The following is a 20113-nucleotide window of genomic DNA, read 5'->3' on the forward strand; positions in this document are numbered from 1 at the left end:
TTTCATAAGTTTTAAAACTTCTCTATATCTATAATCAAAATATCTAGCGCACGTCACTGGGTCTGTTCTTATAAGGCGCGCCTTTTCCCTAAACTGCAAACTTGAAGCTTCTTCTTCACTTATATTAACCCTATCTACATTGCGCTTGAGCAGTACTAGCAGCTCTGGCCACCTAGTTTCAGCGGCCGATAAAGTTATGAAAAAAGTTGGCAGCCCAAATTGGCGAATCATGGCCATGACCTTTTTCTTCTCATCTTCCCAGTGAGCAGGAGACGTGCGAATGTCCCTAAGGATCCTATATCCCTCATCATGACATATGAGGTTGCCCATAAAATCTTCATTTAGGACGTTAGCAGCTGTTATGGCACTGGAGGCACTCCGCTTACGTAAGCAAGTTGAAATATTGTTTCGAATTTTTATTAATTCCAACTTCTTATAATTGAAGAATAACTTATCAGTTCGACAACCTCGTCTATCTACATTTCTAAGTTCTGATCTAACTATAGTTGTGTAACTTTCTGAAGATGGTCTTTTAATGCCAGCATATATGCTAGGGAATGCCAGTTCTTCAGAATCCACATCGAGAATTACGTCGAGAGGCTTTTGGCCCTCACCTGGAGCTATTGTAATTCTCGTCATTCCTACAGTATGTGTCTGGTTATTCTCAAGCAAAGTTTCTTGTCCTCCAGGATTTAGTTCTTCGGCTTCTGTATTCTGATCAGAATTACGCGCCTCCGAGTTTTCATCCTCCTGCTGGATGGCTAGTTGTCCCTCTACAAAGGCTACATCAGCTTGAGATGCTACGAATGGAACAGTATCGGATGTGAAGTCAGAGATCCACTGCTCGTTAACTGACACATTGTGCTTTCTATAAAGCTCTGTATTAACTAAATACCTAATAGCGTCAGCAATTTTGGCAGGCCGTATGGTTTCTGCCATGAAATCATGTCCATATTCCATTCTTCGTTTGAGGTGGAGCTGTATTACCTCAGCCTCATTGAAAGCTCGTGGAAGAGACGTCACGATATTGCTTACCGGAATGGGGACATTGACAACTGCTCCTTTAATAGCACTTTGACGCTCGTGACCTATTGATTTAATTATCATAAATGGAAGGCGAGGTGAAATCAATCGTTCTTCCAAGGGAGTTAGACCCCTCAAAGAGTTATGAATTTCTGGGAAATCTAAGCCGTTTGAAATGGCTCCTTTGGGCTTTCGGCCGGCTTTTATGTTGCTATGACAAGTTTTGCAAAACTTGAAAAGATTACCAATAAAAGCAAGATGTCTTGCATTTTGGTATATCTCTTCCCTGAACTCGCAATGTTCTTCCAAATAGGACCTAGAAAGCTTACTTATTTGCTTGGGGAACCACAATCCTTTGCAACAAAAGCAAATCTGATCTGGGCCAAGCTTAACATTCTTATTGAATGTAGCTATGTGAGCTTCTATTTCAATAGGCCTGATTCTAATAGTCCTATTTTCCTGAGCTATATCAAGTCTAATCTCCTGACTTCGAAGTGCATTCCGAAGATTTTCTGCTTCCCTATTAGCACTAAGGCTTCTATACTGACTAACTCTTTGACTTATATTTCTAATTGCATCGATAGTTGCTTGTCGAGCAGCTAATCGTGCGCTTCGTCGAGCAAGTGTATTTCTTGCCTGCTCGACTACCCTGCGATCCCTACCGGCCCTATCCCTAGCTCTGTTAGCCCTATCACGCTCTCTTTCTAATAAGCGTTCCTGTGTATCTCTTGCCAGTGCTCGACGCAGGGTATTTGCTTCTTGCTCACCCGCGCGATACACGATATCCAAGCGCCTTCTTCTATGGTTGGCAGTGTTTTGTTCCTGCTCCATAAACCTAATCTCGCTATCTTGTCGCCTTTCAGAACGACGTCGAGTATCGGCTGCTTGCTCAATTGCGCGAAAAGCAGGATCTAAACGTCTTATAGAACGGCGCCGAGTATTGGCTGCTTGTTCAGCTGCGCCTATAGCAGGATCCAAGCGCCTTTCCCTATGGCCAGCAGTATTTTGAACCTGCTCCACAGCTCGATTCTCGCTATTTTGTCGCCTTTCAGAACGACGTCGAGTATCGGCTGCTTGCTCAATTTCGCGAAAAGCAAGATCCAAACGTCTTATAGAACGGCGCCGAGTATTGGCTGCTTGTTCAGCTGCGCCTAGAGCAGGATCCAAGCGCCTTTCCCTATGGCCAGCAGTATTTTGAACCTGCTCCACAGCTCGATTCTCGCTATTTTGTCGCCTTTCAGAACGACGTCGAGTATCGGCTGCTTGCTCAATTTCGCGAAAAGCAAGATCCAAACGTCTTATAGAACGGCGCCGAGTATTGGCTGCTTGTTCAGCTGCGCCTAGAGCAGGATCCAAGCGCCTTTCTCTATGGCCAGCAGTATTTTGAACCTGCTCCATAGCTCGATTCTCGCTATTTTGTCGCCATTCAGAACGACGTCGAGAATCGGCTGCTTGCTCAATTGCGCGTAGAGCGGGATCCAAACGTCTTTCCCTATGCTCAGCAGTGTTTTGGACCTGCTCGACAGCTCGATTATCGCTGATTCGCCGTCTTATAGAACGGCGCCGAGTATCGGCTGCTTGCTCAACTACGCGAATTGCAGGATCTAGTCGCCTTTGAGAACGAAACTGAGTGTCAGTCGCTTGCTCAATCGCACGAACAGAGCGATTCAAGCGTCTAGACCTTCGAGACACTGTATTGACGCCCTGTTCTGCATTCCTGACTAAGGAATCTTCCCTCCGCCTACGCTGAGATACTGTGTTTGCCACTCTCTCCATCTCTGCATATCCTTCATTTTCCCTATTTATCCTATTTCTCAACAATTGCGTTCTTGCACGTTGAGAAGCAGTGGGTCTATTTAAGCGAGGCATTTCTAGTAATTATATACACGACTTAATAAAGTATTTATAAATATATATATTAAATATTTCGAATTTATTATTTATTGAACCCAGAAACAATACTTAACAGAAAAATAATATTATAAGAATGAGTATTTAAAAAGACTCAAGCTTATAATATTATTTTAAATATCAATATAATTTAATTAATAGTATTAGAAGTATAAGTCTTTATAAAGACTAACACTTGCAGCACTATTAAATAAATACGTATAAATATGTAAAATATGTATGTATAAAAATATATGTAAAAATGTATGTATAAAATATGTATGTATAAAAATATATGTAAAAAATGTATGTATAAAATATGTATGTATAAAAATATATAAATTATTCTTTTAAAAAGTATAATTCTTATATTTATATAAATTTATAGAATTTGTATAATGGATTTAAATTAACTGTGAAAAAAGCGAAATAATATTAAGTTAAGAAAAAGTCTATATAAAGACTTAAGCTTAAATTATTATTATTAGAACCAACCTAACTAAATGAATAGTATTATAAGTGCAAGTCTTTAAAAAGACTTAAACTTTTAGTACTATTAAGATTATATACGCTGAGTACGTATATGAATAAAAATATAAGAGTAAGCTTTTAAAAATGCTTATATTTCTATTAATGGGAAAATTTATAGAATATATTAAGATTAAATGTGAAAAAAATAAATAATAATAAGTTAAGAAGTCTTTAAAAAGACTTAAGTCTTAAATTATTATTATTTCAATATAGTATAATTATATAGTATAATATTATAGTTAGTATTAATAGTATTAAAAGTGCAAGTCTTTAAAAAGACTTAAACTTTTAGTACTATTAAGTTTATATACGCTGAATACGTATATGGATAAAAATATAAGAATAAGCCTTTAAAAAGGCTCAGTTCTTATATTAATATGGGTAGAAAAGCGTGGGCGATATTAGGATGAAGAAAAAACAATACAAATTTGATACTTAGCAATGAGCGCAGCGACGAGACAGCAGCGGGCCAAACGGCAGCGACGTCAATCGAAGCAGCAACAGCACTCACGACCGCGTTGTAATTTAAATTTTACGTTAATTTATGCAACTTTTTATTCAAAAATGTAAACTTTACGTTAAAAATTGAGCTTAACACTTATGGGTTGGCAAGAAAACGTGAGGAGCTTGAAAAATCAATTAAAAATCGCACTTGGCTCTAAATAGATGTTGTAATACAAAAATTTAGTCTTCGACTGACTCCCTTCTTTATTCTTTTCTTTTACTATTTACTTTTTCAAGAAAAGCGCGGGAAAGCACCGTAAGCTAAGAGCGAGTTCTACCATTTAGATTTAACATTCTCTAAGAGCAATGCTCTTATTAAAATTTCATTCTATTTAACACTAGATCAATATATATTGAATTATTGAAGAGTACCTGAGAAAAGCCAAATAGCCATAACATATGATTAATAGCGCCTGCCAGCTCATAAGAAAAACAAACTTTAAGTTTATAGAATTTAACTTTTCTCTTACCAAAAGAAACTAGGAACCAAGAAACATATAATTTACTATAGTAAAATAAGATAAATAAAAGGTCAGAAAGAAAAAATGGCACATATTCATAATATTATGTTTGTTCAAAAACTGAGTTTCTCTCTTTATAAAGAGTGGGCATCAATTTCTATTTTCAAAGTGTCAACAGAGACATCCTTCTCTCTCTAACATTCACCTGCCACGCACTTGAAAAAATCGTGGAAAAGCGCTCTAAGAGAGAGAGAAGCTGAGAGCGAGATTTAACACTAAAATTCTTTTCAGCACTTGTAAAAAACGTGAAAAAGCGCCCTAAGAAAGAGAAGCTAAGAGCGAGATTTAACACTAAAATTCTTTGCAACACTAGATCAATATATATTGAATTATTGAGAAGTGGGAAAGAAAAGCAAAACAACATATGATTTCATTTATTTATTAGAACATTGATCAGCGCAGGATAAATTTTACTCCGATTTACCATTGCTCTGATCGAAATTATATTATAAGATAATATCTAAACATATATTTATGTATGTAAATGACGATTGAAGCATTTATGCAGTTTTGAATTGTAAGCGTCTGCCAGAAAGTCGCTTCACCGATCTATTACGTTATCGACTATCTCTGACGTCATTGAACATGCTACCTGTAATGTGATGGAGTGATTCAGCCAAGTTTTTTCACTCGATTGATATTTACTGCACAGTTTCCTTTTCGTACACATCTCAATAGGGTATTGTCATTTGTGGGCGTTTAAGTGAACTTAACCAAAATATTTTCGGCATATCAATAGAAATTGGCAAAGCAAATTATATAATCCAAACTAATTACTCTACGTATAACGGGTATAATAACTAAATATTTACTTATTTATGGGCATGGCATTTTTGCGGCTTGTGGGCGTTAGAGTGAGCATGGCAAAAAGTAGTTTGGCAAATAGAAATTTACAACAACACATTTTTTTCAAAACTGTGGGCGTGAAAGTATTGGGCGATTTGTGGGCGTAAATTTTTTGCACACCGATAGGAATTTACAAAAGAAACACAAAACTGAACAAATATCATAACATTATTCAAAAGTGTGGGCGTGGCAGTGTCGTTCGGTTTGTGGGCGTTAGAGTGGGCGTGGCAAAAAGTTTTTCTGCAAATCGATAGAAATTCACACGACTAATAATAAAATGAAAAAATATCATAACATTTTTGAAAAGTGTGGGCGTGGCAGTTTCGGCCGGTTTGTGGGCGTTGGAGTGGGCGTGGCAAAAAGTTTTTCTGCAAATCGATAGAAATTCACAAGACTAATAATAAAATGAAAAAATATCATAACATTTTTGAAAAGTGTGGGCGTGGCAGTTTCGGCCGGTTTGTGGGCGTTAGAGTGGGCGTGGCAAAAAGTTTTTCTGCAAATCGATAGAAATTCACAAGACTAATAATAAAATGAAAAAATATCATAACATTTTTGAAAAGTGTGTGCGTGGCAGTTTTGGGCGGTTTGTGGGCGTTAGAGTGGGCGTGGCAACATGAATCGACAAACTTGCGCTGCGTCTATGTCTCTGGAGTGTGCATGCCTAATCTCAACTTTCTAGCTTTAAGAGTTCCTGAGATCTCGACGTTCATACGGACAGACAGACGGACAGACGGACGGACAGACGGACGGACAGACGGACGGACAGACGGACGGACAGACGGACATGGCCAGATCGACTCGGCTATTGATCCTGATCAAGAATATATATACTTTATATGGTCGGAAACGCTTCCTTCTGCCTGTTACATACTTTTCAACGAATCTAGTATACCCTTTTACTCTACGAGTAACGGGTATAAATATGCAAATCGTAGTTTCTAGTTGGGTGAGGTCAGGCGTGCGGAGTGCGGGGTGCGTGGTGCGGGGTGGGGGGTGGGGGGTATTGGCCAAATTGGAGTCAAGTGCAATCGTATAACCGCCCCATCGAACATAAATAATTTAAGAGTGTGAAAACAAATTTTTTATGCCAGGACCGTCCGGAATTTTGTTTAGATTGTGTTTCGCTTGACTAAAAATAAGTGCAGGCGAAACAAAAAAAAACGTGTTTTGTTATTGTTATAATCTCGTTGAAATGCGATATGGTGATTTTTAATTGTTATGCTTTTTCAAATGATTTTATTTTGATGTTAGCTTTGTGTCATTGCCATTGATTTTGTTGGCCCCATTTAATAGTTTTTACAGCGGCTGCACTTTGTTTACTTTATTTATGCCGTTTATTTGTAATCAAATATGGGGCAGTGACATTTTAATTTCGGATAATTTGCATGCCACAGGGTTAGGTGCTCGATTTGAAGTCATTCATTTTCGAAGGTCTTTATTAAATTCAATGTGTCTTTCTTGAGTAAACATTGCACTTCCACAACTAATAGTGTCATTGTAATAACAAAATTCAGTAAATGAACGCTTGACTTTAGATTTATTTATAGGATTTTGTTTTTTCATTGCATGTTTGTGATTTCTTTGCACACACCTACTTCAGAATGTACTGTCAAGATTTTTGAAAGGACCTCGATTTGTCTTACAGGATTTTGTGGCCGCCACTTGGCCTGATCAAAGCCAACGGTTCGAACGGAAGGCACTGCCTATAGGCAACGCATATAAGCACTGCCCTCCATCCAATCCGCCGACTTAGTCGGGCCCGGGAGCATCCACTTCCTTTTTCAACTCCAAGTCGTTGGGCGAGGAGTTGGGTGAGCTGAAAAAGCTGGACCTGTTGGAGATTTTCGTGCGCAGCCGCTTGGTGGTCACCAGTTGGGACATCTTGCGGAGCGTGATGTAGTCCTTGTTCAGCATGCGGCACAGTTCGATGAAGGTGCACAGCTGCGGCGACTTCAGCTGGGCGGCCAGGTCGTAGGCGTCATTGAGCACCTCCGTTTGGCGCTCGTACTTGTGGAGCACCGCGTGCGACTTGGCCATCAGCATGGTGCTGAGGAACTCCCAGAGCCGGCTATTGCATACCCTGGCCTCCTCGATGGCCTTCTGCGCGTAGGACAGGCTCTGCACAAAGTGGTTCTTCTGCATGTGCAGATCGGCCAGCTCGTGGAGCAGGTAGCTCCTCTCAATCGGCAGGCGGGCGAAGAGCAGCCGTTTCTCCAGGTACTCGATGTGGTTTCTGCAGGCGGAATACAATCGATATTGAATTGAGTATACATTTTCCAATAAACTAATAACTAATAAGCTAGTATTATTACTTCCAAACACATTCGGTACTTTAAGGTACTTGAAAATCTCTACAGTTTCAGGATCTATATCCGCATTTCACATTCGAAGTCACAAAAACTCACTGGTCTGCCAATCGATCGGTGCTCTGCTTGTCGGCACCCGCATAGGAGTAGGTGGACCGGTCTCCGAAGATGAACTCCGTGTGCTCCAGGGGCTTGGCCACCGGTATGTTGAGCAGCTGGCACATGGCGGTCTTGTCGTAGGGCGTGACCCGCGTGGGCGGCAGGCGGTAGCCCTCGCACAAGCTGAGGGCCAGATTGTTGTACACCTCGTTCATGAACTCCGCCTTCCAGGGCATCAGCCGGTTGGTCTTGAGGAGCACGTAGCTGCCCATCACATCCTCGACGAACTTGCGCAGGCGCTGTAGTTACATGGTGAAGTTATTAGTGTTACACAAGCAAATTTGTAGCTCACCTTGATGTCGTTCCTTCCCCTCAGCACCTTAATGGTCCGCAGGATGCTCAGCATGTTTCGCCTGGTCTGGTACTGAATCCTGAACAAGTTCGCTTCGCGCATGCGATCCTCCGTCCGAAGATTTCGCTGGAAGTACTCGTTATACATGGGCTTCCTTGCCTGCAGCATCCGTGTGAAAGTCTTCAGGCGCCGGAACGAATACTCCAGATACGCGGTGCGGTCTGGCGAGGAGCCGAAATTATTGTCCAGCAGACAGTTGGGATGCCGGCGAAGAGTTTTGAGAAAGATAAAATCGGTCCAGTTGCGACCGAGGTAGTTCTGGTAAAAGATCTTGGTCTTGCGACGCCTGCGCTCGGTTTCCAGTGGGGAGAGCATCTCCTCCTTGAAATCAAGTTTGCTCTGGACATCACACTCCTTTCGCTCCTTCTGGATTTTCCAGAGCGGCCGCGTGTCGGCCTGTCGCAGCTCCTGCTGCTGGTGTTCATAGAAGCCGGGCAGCTGCGTGGAGTGCTCCATGAAGAAGTTAGCCAGGCTGAAGCCCGTGCAGTCCTTGAGATTCTCATCGACCAGCAGGAGGCGATTCTCGAAGCCCTTCAGAGCGGTGCCCGCATGCCGGCGGACATTGTCGTGCAGCAGGGTCTTGTTCTCCTCAAACCGATTCAAGTCGTAGAGGCCATCTGCCAGCTCCATGGACACGTTCGCGTCCCACACCCGTCTCACCTCCATGGCCCTCAAACTGTCCTCCAAGGCGCTCTGCGTCAGGGCCACCGACCTCTTGAACTTGCTGCGCAGATACAGCGCTTTGTGGTCCACATCCTCGTTCTCGGTGATGCACTTGTCGAAATACATCTGGGCAAAGCTGTTCTTCCGCATCCTCGCAAAGTACTGACCCCAACTGTGATAGATCCTACGCTGCTGCTCCGGCGGCCAGTCGAAGGTTTCCCAAGACTTCAGATCTGCCACCAAGAGACCCGCCGGCGCCGATTGACTCGAGTCCTTCATCCTGCACCAACGCCTCCTCGTCGCTCAAGTAAAAAAATAAAAACAAATTCAGGGAACACCCTAAAAAAAAATGCTACAAAAAATGGGAACAAAACCAATTTGTCTCTCCTAAAACTGAAATGAAAATGAAGGAAAAATCTCGAGTACGTGCTAGGATCATAAAAATAAAGGACAATAAACCATACTAAATAAATTATATATGAATCTATCTACATCTAGGAACCCTTGTTCCTCGATAAGGAAATGGGGAAATGTTTGTTGTCTGTTAAAGTTGCGATAGTCACAAGCTTTAGAGGCGTTTCTGTTTTATTCATTTCTAGAAGAGTTAAAAAAAATACTCATAACATAGATAAATTGGGAATAACGCACCTATAAGTTTATCGACAGTTTGTGTAATGAAATATAAGTACTTAATGCAAACAGTAAATAGTGAAACAAACCAAGAACGCGCGTAGGTGATGTTTAACAATAACATTTCAAATGTGTAATATCTCCGTTGAAGACAACCATTAACCATTAGAGCAATAAAAATTCCAAATACAAAAGGTGCTGTGTACAAATATCAGTGCTCAGTATCTCTGGGAGAATCACTTCTGTTGGAAGGGATCCTTCTGGATGTACAAGTCCAGTCGCTTGTCGCCGTCGGATTCCACCTGAGATAGCTGGCCGAAGCCCTCCTCGTCGACGAAGCAGATCTCATGGCCATCGGGATCGCCGAGGATCACCACCGTAACGGTGGCCTTACCCGGCGTATCCAAGGTAATCAAGGGTGTTAGAATGGCGCCGCCAGCTGCCTTGACCGCCTCGTGGAGCGGCGGTTGCTCGGCTGCCGGAATGGCAAAGGCAATGCGTCCATAAGCCTTGGCTCTATTGATTGGCTCTGCGATCTGGGTGATCTCCAGTGCAGCCTGCTGTTCGCCGTAACTCAAACGCAGGCTTGCTTCGCTCTCCTCGAGAACCTTCAGTTTCAGCAAATCGTGCCAGTATTTGCGCGAGTTCTGAAGACTGCTCACATTCAGCTCCACCGATTGGACAGGATCGGAGCTAGCGGACGGCTGATCGATCACATAGAACTTATAGCCATCGGGGGAGGTCAGCAGACTACCGGCTTTTCCGGCCACCTGTGTCACGGGATACGAGTGCTCAGCGGCCCGAGACAGGATGTCCTTTGAGTGAATGGTCACGCCTCCAAAGTCATTGCCTGAATTGAAAAGAATAAGTATTGATTAACAGGATTTATAAAAGTATTACAAATAACTGGAACAAATAAATGAAAGGGAAATATTATTGGTGTTGTTTTAATTCTTTTAGTGGTTTCGAAAGTATCACGCAGCTCTCAGATTTTCTTTATCAGTCAATTTATGTGAAGAACAGAAATCCTCAATGCGGGTTAAAATAAAACAACTGATTGATTTTAACCTACTCAAAGATAACTTTGTGCGTATTCATAAAGCAAACGATTAATAACCAACAATCTTTACAGAATTATGCCCAGTCACTTATCGAAAAGCTATTAATAGTGAACCACTTAATTAAAAAGTGGTCGAAGATAGAATAAGTCATTTGTACGCTAAGATAAGCCAGTTTACAAGTGTTAGATTATATACCGCGGCATATAGGGTGGATAGTATGTTTAAGATTTGGTTTAATTTTAAGAATTATTTGGAAATGACGAACATTTTTAACTGGAATGTGTCTCACCCATTTCGTAGCTGCTCACTCCATAGTTATACGTAAGTTCGATGACGAAATGCGAACTTTCGGGTCCATAGCCCACCATCGTTTTGCTCCAGCGGTTGTCGTAGGGCCTGTGAAGGGTTAACGATTACCGGTTAGTCCTGTCGCAACATGCTGGCATGGGCACGTAGTCGTCCCCCTCGCACTCACCCGTTGCAGGCGGCGTCGCACCCCTCCTTGAACTCCTCATGCCGCAGCACCTGTTGCCGTGCGACCAAGCGAGATGGCGATAGAAGCGAGCGACAATAGTGGGAGAAAAAAGAAATTTTAACACAGTCATTATATGACATTATCAGGCATCTGGGCTTTTTAATTAGCAGTCGCGCGTCGTTGACACGTAGTCCAGATAAAACTACAGCCAGACACAACAATCTGCGATAAGGAAGTCTGGAGTCTGTCGATTTATGGCGATATCCCCGGCACACACGACTCACCTTCATTCCCAAGATTTGGCGAAAGAAGAAGGCGTTTTTCGCCCGATCTCCGATTTTGAATACATAGTGCAGGGCACGTCCCGAAATGGCCGACATCTTTGCGTTTATCAGTGGCCGCTTATTTAGCAAGTGTTTTCCGATCGAAATTCGGCCTGTTTATGTACATTCCAATTCAGTGTGACCGTTCGCAGAGCGCCAAATATTCCCTGCGACGGCAGCTTTTGGAACTATCGATAGTTGATATTTTTAGATAACTCAAATAAAAATTAATCACTGTAAGTTTCATATGAATTTATTTGAACATTTCATAAGTGTCTTTCACTCAAAAGCGCTTTTTGTTGATTAGCCTATTCGAGGAAAAATGAATGACGATCCCAATATACAAAAGTTCGGAATTCAACTTTTGTGACGAAGACGATTTTACACTCGACGAAATTGGTGTACTAGCATCAGAGCAATTATCATCAACAATTTTATTCTCCAAAGATAATTCAAAAATATGAAGGGAACGGTGCCCTAACAACTTAAAATATTCCATAAACGGGTAGTTAAAACTATTTAATACATTGTAGTAGCGACGCTAAAGTGTCTTGAAAGTAAGGTATTTAACAATTTTCGCTAATGTGCCGCACACCATAGAACACTCAGCACAGATCCCAGCCATATTTGCATGGGAACTCATTGGATATATATGGATGGTTAAGGTTGATCATAAGGCTTTCGAAGGGCTTAGTTTGTAGTCATGGAACTGCTCTTCCAGTCGCACCACGACTTGCGATTCGGCGTCCTGCTCTAATTTGTGCTGCCATTCCGGATCGGGTGCATCCTCCTGCTCTAGTTTGCATTGACTTTCCGGCAGCGGATCCTGTTCCGGATTGTGGGACTCTTCACCTTGTTGACTCCCATTCTGCCGCTTGTTCGCCTGCTGGGTTGCCTCATTTGGGTGGCTTTCCATGACGAGATCCCTCTGCCGTAGCTTTTTCTTCTTGCGAAGCTGCTCCTGATGGACTTCCCGAGCCTCCTGATCCGGATCACGGTCGTGCTCCACCTCCTGCTCCTCCTGCTCTTTACTCTCCCGACTCTGCTCCCTTCTTTTCCTGTGCGTCTTCCTCGCGCTGTGCCGTCTTAGGTGCAACTCGAGGGTTTGTCGCGAAACGCAGGGCTTCTGGCAATGAACGCAGGCAAAGGGCCATTCCTCGGCTGCCTTTCCTGAGCCCGTGGATTCCGCGTGCAACCGCTCGTGCCGCACCTGCGAGGCATGCGTGCCAAACTTTTTCTCACAATGACCGCACTGGAACCTCCGCTGGCCCTCGTGAACCACCCGAACGTGCCGGCTAATGGCGCTCTTGTGGCGAAACAGTTGCGGACACTGCTCGCACTTGAAGCGCTCCCAGGTGGGATTGTGCGTGCGCAGGTGGGTCAGTAGCTCCGTTCTGGTCACCTTGGCCACGCCACAGTGCTCGCACACGTGCTCCTTGCGCTGGGCATGACGCTTTAAGTGCTCGCCCAAGGCGTTCTTCGTGCTATACTGCCGGTTGCACAGCTCGCAGATGAGGTCGCGCAGCTCCTGCTGCAGCTGCTCCAGCTGGGGATGGGCGTTGCGCATGTGAGAGCGCAGCTGCTCGTAGCGGGTGAAGCATTTGTCGCAGCTGCGACACAGGAAGGGTTTCGAGTAGCCCTGATGGACGCTGCGGATGTGGGCCTCCAAGTACGGTAGCTTATACACCTGCTTGCCGCACTGATCGCAGGCCAAGCCAGCGCGTCGTTTGGTTTGGCTAAGCTGTTGCTGGCTGTTCTGGTACTCATCTTGATACTCCTCATCCTCACGGTCGTCGAGAGTCTCCTCCTGATCCTCCTGCTTCTCCGCCAGCTCTACCTGCAGGCTGTCCAAACGCTTTTCCTGCTCTTCCTCCAGTTCCTGGTGCTTTTCCTCTGGGTTTTCCCCGAGTCCCTCGTCCGGCGGCTCCTCCTTCACCTACGAAAGCCCTAAGAAAGTTTTAATACAGGTGTAACAAGCCGAAGAGGACATATGTATCCACCCTGTCGACCGCAATGTCCATTGGCTGCCATTCGCTGAGCTTCTGGCTGGATTCCCTGGCCACTTGGCGCAGCTCCTCAAAGTAGACCACCGCGTTGTGGCACAGGTTGCAGATCTCCGTGGGAAATCCCTGCGGCTGCTGCTTTATGTCGATGTCCAGGAACTTCTGCAGAATCGCGATGAGTCGCGGATCGGGACACTGGGTGTCGCGATCCCGCAGGTGACGCAGGCAAATCCTGCACAGGCGGGCGAGGTCCGTAAGTGTGGTAAACATCGTCACGAATCGTGCTGCGTTAAAAGCAACGCTCTACGTGAAACACCAATGCTTTTTTTCCGCCTCCCAAATTTTCCTGCTGCGATGCACACGCACAGCCAGTGTGACCAGAGCGGGCGACACCTGTTGCGTTGCATTTGATGGCCACTCTAATAGATATCGTTATCAATCCAGTAAGTAAGCTTAAAAGATATCTTTCTACAAAACTTGTTATATCTAAAAATATCAGTTTTAACACATTAAGAACTCATTACAAATCGCAATGACTATAAGCATATAAAATTCTATTTGTTTATTTTTAAAGTGCTGACAGATGGCATTACCATATTACAAAACTTTAAAACATCAAAATGGATTGGAAATTCCCTCAGCTTAAATATGATTTTAGTTACACATAAGGCAATTACTGCGTTGTGTTAATTTACCTGATAATGTCAGAAAAGAATTTTAAGTATTTCAAATTGCAGTTAAGGAGCACATTGTGTTAATTTACCTGATAATGTCAGAAAAGAATTTTAAGTATTTCAAATTGCAGTTAAGGAAGCACATCGGGTTGCAGTCCTTGCTAGCACGGTGTAATCGATAATTACCTGAAGCAGCCATCGATAGTGTCGCTCAGAAATCAATGTTGTTCCAGCGCTAACAACGAGTGCTGATCTGAGCGAATTTGGTTGATTTCATTTGGTTTTGTTTTAAATTATTCGTGTCGTCGCGATCGGATCGGATCGGATTCCCCCATAACCTGTGAGCGTAGCGCCTATACTTCAAGTGAAATGTCGCTGAATCCGCAGTACGAGGACATTGGCAAGGGATTTGTGCAGCAGTACTATGCGATATTCGATGACCCGGCGAATCGGGCGAACGTGGTTAATTTCTACAGCGTAAGTGTTGTTGCTTCCCGCTGCGGCTCATCGCCTTTCATCTCTCCTTTATCCCCGTCTCCTCTTTCACCTACGCATTTATCTCTTGCCATCCCACTCACACGCACAGGTGACGCGCGGCGCGCCCTTGAAAAATTCCGCCTCCTTTCAGCAAAAAATGAAAAAGAAAACTGTTGCAATGCGAAAAAGAGCGCGAAAAAGCAGCTGGAGATATATGGCCGGCATATCGGGATATCGGGAGAATAGGATGAATGGATGATAGGGGCGGGGACAGCGTACAGCGTTCGATTCTCGAAGTTTCGAGTGACACATTACGCCCATGTTCGCATAAATAAATACACACATACGAAATATATGGCCAACATACAACTGAGGGCAGCACGATAGAACCCAAAATATATATACGAAAGGCACTGAACAAATGGCACCAATTACTTGGAAAAAATCAATTCATTTTGTTATTCTTTGTCATTGTAAACGTAAAAACTAAAAAAAAATAAGTATATAAAGTAGGAACATTTGTTAAAAATCTTTTAAAGTGAAAATTTATAAAAAATTGTCTAACTAATGCAGTTTTGGATGATGATATTAACTTATTTTTTTTCTTTCAGGCTACCGACTCCTTCATGACCTTTGAAGGCCACCAAATACAGGGAGCACCCAAGATTCTGGAAAAAGTGCAGGTAAGTTCTGAATAAATACAGCCTTTTGAGTATATGCATATCTTACATACTCCTTGTATTCCCGCAGAGTCTGAGCTTTCAGAAGATTACCAGAGTGATAACCACAGTGGACTCGCAGCCCACTTTCGATGGCGGAGTTCTGATCAACGTCCTTGGAAGACTACAGGTAACACCGGCATTCTCATTAAGAAAAAATGTCCCAAACTCGCTGTCATAGACTGCCAGCGGCGGCGGTTACAATATTAGCACTGCCGATCAAATGAATCGCTTTCCTTTTTATTTTTCCCATTTCGTGTTGGGTTTTGCAACACGTAAATGCTTGACAATCATTTTTACAACATATAGAGCCACTAAAATGTTTTGTTTTGACTGACGTAAGAGAAATATTTTTATTTCGCAATGTTTCCCATTTATTTGTTTTCCATCTGCTTTTGTTGAAGCCTGCCACCTTTTTATTCCATGGAGAATTCTTCTTTCTGAGATACATATGCATATTTTTGACTATGCTGTCCATTGGAATATGAATGAGTTTGAATACACATCAACTCTATTATACTACCTACTGCCTATTAAAAAGAGTAATTGCGTCAATGTTTTTTACGATACCATATTGTTAAAAATGGATATCTTTTAGAGAACTACAATGCAAATTCAATCGCTCATCACTTTAGACATAAAATCATTCATCATGCTTCCGTAGAGTCGTAAGGGCAGTGCTATTTGCCGACCGCCGCTACATCACTTATTCCATACAAGCAACCTGAACCGTATATCGTATATCGTATATCTGAACTCTGGTTATTAAAAAACGAACGCAAATGTCAAAACCAATGCAGACCGACGAGGATCAGCCGCATGCCTACATTCAGACCTTCGTACTGAAGCCGGTGGGCGGCAGTTTCTTTGTGCAGCACGACATATTTCGGCTGTCGCTGCACGATGTGTAGCGCCAGCGAGCCCGATCTGCCACGCCCAGTCTACAGACTCCAGCGCCCGGCCATATATGTGTAAATCGAGATAGAGATCGAGATCGAGATCAGCAGCCAAACGATCAGCCAGCAGAGATGAGACAAGACCCAGTTAAAAAACGAAAGAAAGCAATATCTAAGCGATAAGATAGTTCTGCTGTTTGTCGACCTTATGCCGCCCAGCCACGCCACTCCGCCCACACATACAAAACTATTTATCCTTGGCGTCTCGTCGTCGTCCAATTTCTTCTTATTATCCTCACAGTACGTGAATGCCCAACGATAATTAACCGAATCAAAATGTTGCGCATTTCATTTCGTGCATGGTTTTCGTTGATTTTGAGTTGGATTTGTTCTTTCTAACCACTTCGGTTGGTCGCTGGGGAACTGGAACTTCCTACTATTGCCATGTAAATGTAACACAGACGATTTTCGTAAGCACTCCATACAAGTTTGTAATATTTTGCTCTACATTTCCAACTAAACGGGTTTGAAACAAATATGTTTTCTTTATATTTTTATACGCTTCAAAGCTCACTGATATTACTCTTATAATTGTTCTTAATACTGCTTTTCATCTGTTACCAAGCACAATACCCATTAACTAGCCATTAACTTGTTCTTTGAGCTAATGATTTATTAACTAGAAAAAGTAAATTCTAAATATTCCAAATTGCTCATCCTAATTTGCTATACGAATTACTCAAGTTCTATGTAAAGTAAGAAGATGAGAACTATTTAAATTTTGAGTACTTTTGTTCTTTAATAATAGAACATATGTTTAATTTCGAAAGGAACTAATATTAAACAGCTGAGAAAATTCGTAGACTTCATAACTTTTCAGAAGACTCCGTAAAATTTTCAAGTTCTTGTATCGGTAAGAAACGTGAATACTATTTTTGCTGGAACATTTAGATTAAAGTCTCATCTGTTGTGGAATTAAGTTCCATTCTTCGAGCCGATACTGTACAGTGAACACGCACCTGCACACGATCAATCGACTGCCAGTTGTACACCCTTTTGCTCTGACCCCGGCTTGACCCCCGTGTGTACTCCTTTCATTTCTAACTCCAAACGTTGAAATTGGTTTTTCGCACGCTTGTTATTGACTTTAAACGATACGTTAAATGTTGGGCATTTATTAACATATTTGTGGTTTTATTGTTTTGCAGTGCGATGACGATCCCCCACACGCTTACTCGCAGGTCTTCGTCCTGAAGGCCAACGCAGGCACCTTCTTCGTGGCCCACGACATCTTCCGCCTCAACATCCACAACTCTGCCTAGGTGGTCTCCAGACTCCAGTCCCCTACACATGCACACCACTCAGCAGCACACACAACCGACATCCAAAGATGCCCAGCCTAACGATAACAACAAGCTCGGCGGTGGAACTCAGCAAAAAGAATAACAAAGCCAAGCGCGGTCTCACGTTTATCAGTAAATACAAAAGTTAGAAGAAGAACAAAAACACACAATAAAAAAAAAAGAAATTAAACGCTAACTACTATTACGATGTCAACAAAATGGGCCGCCAGCTCACCTTCATTTGTGTCCCATTGTGCCCGGTACTCTCGTTCTACGATCAACGTTGCACGAGGCCCCCAGAATTCTATGTTCCGCGAACACCTGCATCTCGCGATCCAATTTAGCTAGGGCTATCGAATTTGGTATGTGTCCAGCTACGAGCTACGAGCTCGGATTTCGAATTCCCCGAAAACACGCAGGAAAAGCTGGCCACCTCACCACCTAGGTTTAAATTGATTTTCCAGACCTTTTATATTTCCAATTGAATTACTTGTACTGTAATTATGAGGATTATTTTAGATAGCCGTATTGCAAATTTAATGTGTCGGATGTCCCGCTTTTTAAACGAACACCTGAGTACCGGGACTGCCACACAGTCGGGAGTATTGACTCTAGCTTTCTTGTATGACAAATTGAGCGATGGTGAATTACTTTTTATTGAGACAAAAAAAAAAACACTTAAATATAAAGATTAACGTTAACAGTTTGGTTGGTTGTTTGTATGATTGGCGGAATGGCCAGTTAAATCGGAAAGAAATGTATACCCTTACAAGCTACTAAATGCATACAAAAGGAGCTCCAGAGAACTTGGCCAGTGGTCTCCGTCTGAAAGTGAACGAATCACTTGTTCACTTGTCGCGAAATGTGAACACCGCATCGAATCCGAACAGCACCCCATTGACGATGGACAGCGAGGCCTTGATGAGCGCGAGATCCCGAGTTCGGGTGCGGAAGGAGAACTCCCAGGCCTCTATGATGAACACCCCGCTGGCCACGAACAAGGTGCAGCCCAGGACGCTGAAGAATATATCGATGCGCTTGTGTATGGGTGCCCGCATCAGAACACCTGCAATTTCGAGGTATCTTAAGTAGCTTTTTGTGCTCAAGTGTGTTTTCGGAGGATGTGAAATGCTTATAACTTGTATTAGTATTTTTAAGGGACTAGGATGGTTAAGGATCCCATTATGCCCATTATGGCATACCTGCGAAGACCCCGATGACCACTATGATGTAGCCCGTGAAGGTGCCGGTGGCCAGGAACGAGGTCATTATATCGCGATCGTTGAAGCTGTAGAAGTGGAGCACTAGACACGCTACCGCAAAACCCTGCAAAAGTAAGGGGGACTTTCATTTATGATGCTTGTGGTATTTATATTTGTGTCTTTTGCGTTTTTCCAAGTAGCTTTTTTAGAAACAAACATTTGTTTGGCAAGCATACGCGATGCATTTTAAAATTCGTAGTTTCTTGGTTTATTTATCTTATATTTTGGCGCTTTATCTAGTTGTCACTTGGGATCACTTGAAAAAAAAAGTCCTTTACCAGTTCCAGAAACTTGACCACATTGAGGCGGCCTTTTCGCTCGCCGTGAGACATTTTGTGAAATTGCTGCCGCTGACAGTCCTCGAAAATGTGGTCCAGTTTGAGAATGTGGGTATCGCAACTCAAGAAACTTCCGAATTCTTCCGATTGGCCTCTTTGCAGCGTGCTCGCGACGGCAGAGCGCTGGACGAACTGATTCTGATTCGAATGGATGTCGGATGTCAGATGTCAGATGGCAGGCGAATGCGGCTGCAGTTGGGCGCAGTTGGGCCCAGCCAGCGAAATTAATTAATTACACTTAGGAAATAGGCTTTTCATTCGTGTTCCCATCCCCGTGTATCCGCCCACGTCCGCTGTCCACCGTCCAGCGGCCGGGCCTCTCGTTTCCATCTCTGAAGTGGACACCGTCTGCGTTTTCCGCTGCCAGCTGCACTCGAGCCCCCATCCCTTGCAGCTTGATTGAGTGGAGCATAACGACGATATCTGCATGCATGCTCTGTGCCGGTGGGTGGGCATTGGGCAGTAGCCAGTGGGTAGTGGGCAATGGGCAGTGGAAAGTGGGAGCAGCCCTATGGACTCGCACTCATTGTGCTCGCATTACCATTACCCCAAATATGCTGCCTAACCTTTGGGGCCCAAGATCGGAGCTATTTCGCGGAATTGGGGCCAACGGGTCGCCAATTTTCCGATGCCAACCAAGTGGATAATGGAAAACATATGATTTGGGCAACAATTCCACGGGAAAATCACTTCCTCAACTCATGATTAATGTGTGGCCATTATTTTTATGGACTTAATGGGAACTTTAAAGTGGATTATTAGTATTATTAATGTGTAAGGTTGAAATTGCAACATTTATCAACTGAAAAGTGGAATTGAAATGTTCAAGTCAGACAGAATTTCAATTAAAAAAATATTATTTTTAATCCATTACATAAATATTATTAGAGTTTGTCTCGAAGGCTATAGTTTCTTTTACTTTATTTTTAAATACAATTTTAAAGGTAAGAGTTGATAAAAAAAGGGAAATCATTCGAATTTTATATACTCTTAAGTTAAAGCTATGCTTAATTGATAAGGGTTGCATGATTTGGATTGGGATTTCTTTTCCTCTAGGATGCAATTTTTTCAATGGTTTTAATACAATGTTCTATGAAACTGCAGATCTAAGCAA

At 42.9% G+C, this 20113-nt stretch overlaps 5 protein-coding genes across 6 annotated transcripts; 1 reads left to right on the top strand and 4 right to left on the bottom strand.

Annotated features, from left to right (window-relative positions):
* Positions 1-6827: 6827 nt before the first annotated feature.
* On the bottom strand, positions 6828-9211 carry LOC122623195. 2 transcript variants are annotated; one of them, XM_043802202.1, is made up of 3 exons: positions 8076-9204; positions 7724-8022; positions 6828-7551 (listed from the first exon to the last, which is right to left on the bottom strand). In XM_043802202.1, exons 1-3 carry the CDS (start codon positions 9075-9077, stop codon positions 7068-7070), a joined length of 1785 nt encoding a protein of 594 aa, XP_043658137.1. In that variant the 5' UTR covers positions 9078-9204; the 3' UTR covers positions 6828-7067. The 2 variants fall into 2 exon arrangements, 1 of the variants encoding a protein (XP_043658137.1); XR_006326384.1 differs by having other exon boundaries at positions 7419-7551; positions 7631-8022; positions 8076-9211.
* A 124-nt stretch (positions 9212-9335) lies between these two features.
* LOC122623196 (glyoxalase domain-containing protein 4) lies at positions 9336-11433 on the bottom strand. Its single transcript, XM_043802203.1, has 4 exons — positions 11249-11433; positions 10965-11014; positions 10779-10885; positions 9336-10278 (listed from the first exon to the last, which is right to left on the bottom strand). The coding sequence occupies exons 1-4, from the start codon at positions 11342-11344 to the stop codon at positions 9665-9667; spliced, it is 867 nt and encodes a 288-aa protein (XP_043658138.1). The 5' UTR covers positions 11345-11433; the 3' UTR covers positions 9336-9664.
* Positions 11434-11751: 318 nt separating this feature from the next.
* On the bottom strand, positions 11752-13702 carry LOC122623004 (zinc finger imprinted 3). The gene is made up of 2 exons (XM_043801867.1): positions 13288-13702; positions 11752-13223 (listed from the first exon to the last, which is right to left on the bottom strand). Exons 1-2 carry the CDS (start codon positions 13558-13560, stop codon positions 11958-11960), a joined length of 1539 nt encoding a protein of 512 aa, XP_043657802.1. The 5' UTR covers positions 13561-13702; the 3' UTR covers positions 11752-11957.
* Positions 13703-14182: 480 nt separating this feature from the next.
* Positions 14183-17595, top strand: LOC122623005 (probable nuclear transport factor 2). The gene is made up of 4 exons (XM_043801868.1): positions 14183-14441; positions 15053-15124; positions 15192-15290; positions 17265-17595. The coding sequence occupies exons 1-4, from the start codon at positions 14334-14336 to the stop codon at positions 17376-17378; spliced, it is 393 nt and encodes a 130-aa protein (XP_043657803.1). The 5' UTR covers positions 14183-14333; the 3' UTR covers positions 17379-17595.
* Positions 17596-18167: 572 nt separating this feature from the next.
* Positions 18168-19428, bottom strand: LOC122624295. The gene is given in 5 exon segments (XM_043803788.1): positions 18168-18465; positions 18602-18725; positions 18940-19079; positions 19082-19137; positions 19301-19428. Coding segments are annotated over 5 exon segments (666 nt in total). The 3' UTR covers positions 18168-18247.
* Positions 19429-20113: the final 685 nt, after the last annotated feature.

This window comes from Drosophila teissieri, chromosome X (assembly GCF_016746235.2).
Source record: "Drosophila teissieri strain GT53w chromosome X, Prin_Dtei_1.1, whole genome shotgun sequence".
In the NCBI taxonomy this organism is placed as follows: domain Eukaryota; kingdom Metazoa; phylum Arthropoda; class Insecta; order Diptera; family Drosophilidae; genus Drosophila; species Drosophila teissieri.

Excerpts from the sequence above, each read along its gene's own strand:
- LOC122623195 (XM_043802202.1), bottom strand. The coding sequence starts at position 9,077 with ATGAAGGACTCGAGTCAATCGGCGCCGGCGGGTCTCTTGGTGGCAGAT. Across the intron at positions 8,023-8,075 it reads GGGGAAGGAACGACATCAAG|CGCCTGCGCAAGTTCGTCGA; the intron begins GTGAGCTACAAA and ends ATGTAACTACAG. Across the intron at positions 7,552-7,723 it reads ACCGATCGATTGGCAGACCA|AAACCACATCGAGTACCTGG; the intron begins GTGAGTTTTTGT and ends TTCCGCCTGCAG.
- LOC122623196 (XM_043802203.1), bottom strand. The coding sequence starts at position 11,344 with ATGTCGGCCATTTCGGGACGTGCCCTGCACTATGTATTCAAAATCGGA. Across the intron at positions 10,886-10,964 it reads TGCGACGCCGCCTGCAACGG|GCCCTACGACAACCGCTGGA; the intron begins GTGAGTGCGAGG and ends AACCCTTCACAG. Across the intron at positions 10,279-10,778 it reads AGTGAGCAGCTACGAAATGG|GCAATGACTTTGGAGGCGTG; the intron begins GTGAGACACATT and ends TTTTCAATTCAG.
- LOC122623004 (XM_043801867.1), bottom strand. The coding sequence starts at position 13,560 with ATGTTTACCACACTTACGGACCTCGCCCGCCTGTGCAGGATTTGCCTG. Across the intron at positions 13,224-13,287 it reads TGGACATTGCGGTCGACAGG|GTGAAGGAGGAGCCGCCGGA; the intron begins GTGGATACATAT and ends GGGCTTTCGTAG.
- LOC122623005 (XM_043801868.1), top strand. The coding sequence starts at position 14,334 with ATGTCGCTGAATCCGCAGTACGAGGACATTGGCAAGGGATTTGTGCAG. Across the intron at positions 14,442-15,052 it reads ACGTGGTTAATTTCTACAGC|GCTACCGACTCCTTCATGAC; the intron begins GTAAGTGTTGTT and ends TTTTTCTTTCAG. Across the intron at positions 15,125-15,191 it reads AGATTCTGGAAAAAGTGCAG|AGTCTGAGCTTTCAGAAGAT; the intron begins GTAAGTTCTGAA and ends GTATTCCCGCAG.